We start from the raw sequence: 6,380 nt of genomic DNA, 5'->3' as shown, positions 1-6,380 counted from the left end.
ACCGGTCGGTAGGGGATGCTCACTCCTCCATGGCATCTGATTCCACGTCTGATGTTTCGGGGGTCCGTGTTTGCTCTGATCTTATTTTATATTGTTTTATTGACTTTGAGATGGACCCCAGTCGCCCCCCTTAAAGACAAATGATGTAAAAAAAAAATGATGTCTGGATTGGTATGTATTTTTAGCCTAATTTCATTGAAAATGATAAAAATTATGAATTTCTAGAATATAAGGAAAATGTTAACCTGTGACGCTCAAATTCTACCCTTCTGAAACCATCCTTATTATTCTATACAAATATTTTTCAATTCAAATACTATTTTTTGTTCAACTTTGAATAGAAATTTAAAAACTACATATTGTATTCATTAAAAGATGACTCTAGTTGTAATTTTAGTAGTTTTTGATAAAAGTTAGTTCGTGTCATCTGTCCTTAAAATCAAAATGTTAAGATAAGATTCAAGATGTGCTCAGTGCTGTCTACGCCCTTCTATGATGTGCTCGGTGCTTTCTACGAGCTTCTATAATGTGCTCGGTTCTGTCTACATTGTTCCAAGATGTGCTCGGTGCTGTCTACATTCTTCCAAGATGTGCTCAGTGCTGTCTACGCCCTTCTATGAAGTGCTCGGTGCTTTCTACGAGCTTCTATAATGTGCTCGGTTCTGTCTACATTCTTCCAAAATGTGTTCTGTGCTGTCTACGAGCTGCTATGATGTACTCGGTTCTGTCAACATTCTTCCAAGATGTGCTTGGTGCTGTCTACGAGCTTCTATGATGTGCTCGGTTTTGTCTACATTCTTCCGAGATGTGCTAGGTCCTGTATACGTCCTAAGTCCTGCGTTTTACTGCTTTTGTACATAAAAAATCAAAATCAATTCATGAATTAAAAAAAAAAAACATTTAAAAAGCTACAACTACAGGGACTTTTATGCTTTATTTTAATTACTTTACGTTCCATGAATCCATGTATATTTGTATATATTATATGTTAATATATTTTTATACAGACTTTCTACAACGCCATTGAATATGTTGATGTAAAATAGGCGTTTGATTAAATAAATCAGATTCAGCTTCAGTTTATAAGATGTGCTCGGTGCTATCAACGTTCCTCTTAAATGTTTCCGTTGTAGTCCTTTGAAATTGATTGAAGAGTTAATAAAGCAATGATGATGCATTGTGTTATATGAACATTTGGAGGCTAATGTATAAAATTTTGAATTAATCAGTATATTTTTTTGTTATAATTTCTGAGATCATAATGATGTTATCAGATAATTATTTCTTTGAGATTTTCTTTCGAAAGAGCTGATTTTTTTTTTCAATTTCATTCAAGAAAATATATACCAGTATTATAAATCCTCATTTCAAAGATAACGAATGAAAATAAAAATCACAACATAACAGGCATTAGCATAGTAAAATAAACAGCACACGTTTATTGTATATTTTAAAATGCAATTTCAAAATATACACGTATAAAAATTCATATTAGATTCAATAAAATCGATACTTAAACAATAGTGAAATATGGAATACGTAACAGTTAACCAATCACTTTTCAGACATTGATTATGGTACGATATATATATCTGGCTGTTGAAAGACCATTTAGCAGAATTTCACAGATTCGCGAGAACGCGGCAGATTTTTACGCAACAAAAAAAATGAGCAATCAGTGGGTTATCACTTTAATTGTAGGCTTCTTAGCTTTATCTAAAGCTACCATTATTTCTCAGAAATATGCTGCGAAACTTGACTTTAATGATAAGAAGTCAAACAATGACCTTTTAGGCGAACATGATGCTAAATCGTTGACTGAGTGCGCCGCAATGTGTCAAAGGGAGTGTGTGTTTTTTGGTTTTAATCCTAAAATGAAGAAATGCCGTACCCACAAGAAAAGTCTAACGTCTGGTATGTCTGAGGAGGCTGGCTGGAGATACTACTCAGATAACGGTATGTATATTTGGTATTTTTTTAATTCTCTTAGCTTCTTTGGTTTTTTTAGGTCCTTCTCGAGGGGACACGATTTTTTTATCAAGTTTCTTGTTTTTTTTTGTTTTTTTTTTTTTTAGATTTTTCTAGCATGCCCAAAGATTGCAAAGGTCTTCGAGAAAATGGACACAGCAACACAGGGGTGTATGATATATACCCCTACAGAACATTAACCATTCCAATAAGTGTCTACTGCGACATGACCACGATGGACGGTGGATGGACGGTAGGTTTTTTTTATTTTATAATTAAAAATACTGAATATAACACACCTTGTTTTGGTGGTTTTAAGGATTGTATTGTAGTTTATATCAAAACATATGGATCCTATGATTGTTCGAAGCAATAAATTGAAATGAAATGTATGCTAATTTTTGAAGGCAATTCAGAAACGCGTAGACGGATCCGTAACCTTTGACAGGAACTGGACGGATTATAAGAATGGCTTTGGTTCACCAGAACAGGATGTCTGGATTGGTAAGTGTAAATCGGTTTCAAATAAGAACTTTTTAGTCCTTCAAAGTTTTAAGATAAAAAAAAATCTAAAGTTAAGACCAGGTAATGTGTGTTCTATGATATTCTGATATCGTGTTTTATTGATATTTCAAATAATAAAAAAAAAAATAGAAAAGAAGAATATCATTTAGCGGCATATTCTAATGAGACAAAATTTAGCAATATTGTCTACAGCTATGGAAAATAATCTGATTTTTCATTACGGTAGATTAATATAGATTTTAAAAGAATTAATTGTATTCGATGAACTTTTCAGATGATTTCAAATATATCTTAATACAGGAAATGACGTAATCCATAAATTAACAAAAGAAAACCCATCATCCCTGTATGTGTCCATCACTCTCCAGAACGGTACAACGCTTTATGAAATGTACGACCGATTCTCTGTCTCCAACGAAGCAGGAAAATATCAACTCTTTCTTGCAGGACCTGCCACGGGGACCCTAGGTAAGTGTATTCATGTTATGTTAGTTCTTAAAATTGGGTTCAAATTATATACGTATTATTATCATAAGTATTTTTTTCTGTATTGAAAGATTATAATGTTCTTGAAAAAAGAGAGATGTGTTTTTTTCTGATATTCTGTATACGTTTTTGATTCCACGCTAAATAAACATGTTTAATATTTCAAAATATCATTTGCAGATACAATTCACATATTCAGCGGATATCGAATTTGTTATTGTCAAGTAGATAAAATTTCTAATTATACATCTTATGTACAAGGAAAATATGTTAATTTTTTTAAACAAACAAATCCAATAATTACATTTGTTCAACATTGTTTTCAGCTTGGGTTTCCTGATAATTTTTGATAATTCACATTTTAACTGATACCGAAAAAGTTTACAGAGCATGTTAGTCTGATTTTCAATGATTCACATTTTTTACTACTACGGAATAGGAAGTTTACAGTGCGTCAATTAATCTTAAATGTCTACAGGTTTACGAAAATTTTTGATGATAAAAAAAATTTGATCGGATAAATATTCAAATAAAAAAAGCTTAAAAAGCCAAATTCAAAAGACCTCAACGCGTTTCACATTTACATTTATTTAATAGGAAATTTACCATCTTATAAGATTCACAGATGCACCATATCTTATCTCGTTATTAATGATTTACTTTATATTGCATGTTATACATGTTTGAAGGCACGGTCTCGGACAAATATTAAAATTTCATTTTTTTTATTTTCTAAAATTTCCAATGACCTTTATCCCCCCCCCCCCCCCATGTTAAAATGTGTAACACACCTGTTGTTTATTGTTACACTAGAAAGGATGCTATGTGAATTGTGTAATGTTTTGTTGTCTTGTATTATTTTTATATATTGTTTTTCTCTCTACAGGTAACAACACGTTAAACAATGTATTTCAGACGTACTTCAGTATTAAGATTAATGTGATGTAAATTAATAATTATTATCTCTGTTATATATTTCTCTAATTCTGCAGGTGCCAGTATGATAGACACCGGGGATTCTAAGCTTAACTAAATAAATATTATCGCTCTACCCAGCACCTAAAGCCGTCTTTCTTAGAAGTACCTCAGTAGTATTATTGACAATTAAATTAAAAATATATAAATCAATTAACTTTGTGATTCCTTTTTGTTTATTTTTACAGGGGACAGCATGTTTTATTTTACATGTACTGTTGGAAATTTGATGTTCTTCTTTTTCCCAGACAGATAAATGGTAACTGGACGAGTATAGTGGATATAACTCTGCTGATCTATTTTAAACAAGGTCCATGTATTTTTTTCTTTTTTAATTTTACAGATCACAGTATGTTGGACACCCCTTCTTGGGGAGATCTATATTTGTCTGGGATGTATACTTCAGCACACCAGACAGAGATTTAACGAATGGACAAAGTGGTTTTAACTGTGCTGATAACGGTGACATTAGAGGGGGCTGGTGGTTTAACGGATGTCACAAAGCCTTCCTTAACGGACAATGGTCCCCGGAGTCTGGTCTTGTCCATGGTAATCCCACAGTAAGGAGTGGGACCTCAGTGAAGGGGACCATCATGATGATCAGACGCCACTAGGTAAACATCAATTACATCTTAATATCCTTTTTTTTTTTTTGAATCACTCTGAAATTTTCAGTTATAAAAGTTGTTTTTTTTATAAAAAAAAATATGCTATCATACATTTTTCTGTGAAGTATTATTTTTTTTTAACAGACGAAAGATTATCCATGGTTATGGAAACCCTCAAGAGTCGATTTCAAATTAATTTTTATCGCTGAAAAAAATCACAAACAAACAGACACAAAAAATACATAGGTGAAATATAAAAGCCACAGAGTCAACCAGGAAATATATTGGCCCCTTATTTTTTGGATAGAAATTTTAAAAACAACACTTTGTGCTAAAATGTTTGTATGTATGGTTAGAGGAGATCCCAATAAACATGAGGATGAACCTAGATCTCTTCCGAGGAGACGAATATACAATCCGAGGATAAATCTAGATATCTTCCGAGGAGAGGAATGCAAGATCCGAGGATAAATCTATATGACTTCCGAGGAGACAAATAAACGATCTGACGTTAACTTAAGAATACTCCATTTAATGATTTAGGACTTTATACACCATACTTAATGAAATTATATAACAAAAGAAAATGGTTGCAAATGTTTTTTTTTTTAATTAAAAGAGAATGAATCATTATGTAACAGAACACTTCATGCTCCAAATAAAATGGAGAATTCTCACAAATAAAGGGAAGTTTGAGTCCTTCTTCTCCTGTATAGTACGTGTTGTTTCTCTCAGTCACCCAGCGCCACCTGCCGTCGTTATGATTAGTCAAAAGGAGGCCAAAGATGGGGTCAACTGCTGTTTCGCCCTCATCGTTAGGATTCGTATGGGTTTCTTCTTCTTCTTTTTTGGTTGATGGGTGGGGTGGGGGAGGGCGGTGGAGGGTTCAATTTAAAATCACACATTCTAGTGTTTAACTTGATATTTAGAGTATGTTGAGGGTATTTAGATATTCGATGTCAAATTACGATTCATCAATATTTAGATTATACAATCTATCAACACTTATAAGGTACATTTTACATAATGGTTGATATGACCTTAAATTACAGCGCAATTTCATGCCTAGATCCTCTCCTGTTCTCTTACTATCAATATAGTTGGTGAGTACTTTTTCTTTCTCCTGAGTCTAGGACGACCATGTGAGCCCCCTGCTGGTGACAGAATTCACTGGAATTCAACATGGACGTCGGTTCCTTGTGGAAAGAGAAACACCAACCACTCACATTGACAAATCCTGGGGAGTATCTCAAAACCTCTGATCCGGAAATCCCAGAGGAACATTTCAAAGATTCCGAATTAATGGCGATCAAAACTGTCAAATGATATAAATAATACAAGGGTACATTCGTCATCTAACAGATTATGATTTAATCTTTAAGATGTTCCCACTCTTACAATTTCATGTTTTCAAATTATATAAAGTTTCAGGGACTCCAATTCACATCAACAAGTCATTGTAAATATGCTAAAATGTCAATGATAGCATTTGAGGAGTGAAGTTTCTTTTATATGATGCACTACATGTATAACGTAAATATACCTTACGGCTTAAAAAATGTTATATAGTAAAACATGGGTTAAAATAAGATTCATTCCTTATATTTTTATTTCAGTGTAGACGATAAGACAATTTTTCTAACCAAAAATGACTTAAAATTGAGCATATATTAAATCAAACCTTAAGAGGAGATTTTCATCATTCCAAAGGTGATTTTTAATATGTTTTACCTGTAGCAATGCAACTCAATAGGAATGTAGCTACAATCGGAAGGCCTCTTGATACTAGTTTGAAATGAATGCATTGGGTATTTCTTT

The 6,380-nt window shown here is 32.9% G+C and overlaps 1 protein-coding gene across 1 annotated transcript; it reads left to right on the top strand.

Annotated features, from left to right (window-relative positions):
• Positions 1 to 1,832: 1,832 nt before the first annotated feature.
• On the top strand, positions 1,833 to 5,806 carry LOC134282501 (fibroleukin-like; the record flags this gene model as incomplete). Its single annotated transcript, XM_062764909.1, has 6 exons — positions 1,833 to 1,956; positions 2,076 to 2,221; positions 2,376 to 2,472; positions 2,794 to 2,980; positions 4,298 to 4,514; positions 5,696 to 5,806. Coding segments are annotated over exons 1-6 (882 nt in total), but the record flags the coding sequence as incomplete, so codon positions are not given.
• Positions 5,807 to 6,380: the final 574 nt, after the last annotated feature.

The sequence above is a fragment of the Saccostrea cucullata genome, unplaced genomic scaffold (assembly GCF_032062105.1).
Source record: "Saccostrea cucullata isolate Sc308-1 unplaced genomic scaffold, CSIRO_AGI_Scuc_v1 ctg14657, whole genome shotgun sequence".
Taxonomy (NCBI): Eukaryota; Metazoa; Mollusca; class Bivalvia; order Ostreida; family Ostreidae; genus Saccostrea; species Saccostrea cuccullata.
The sequence above is the reverse complement of the archived record's forward strand: the minus strand, read 5'-3'. Positions and strand labels throughout refer to the sequence as shown.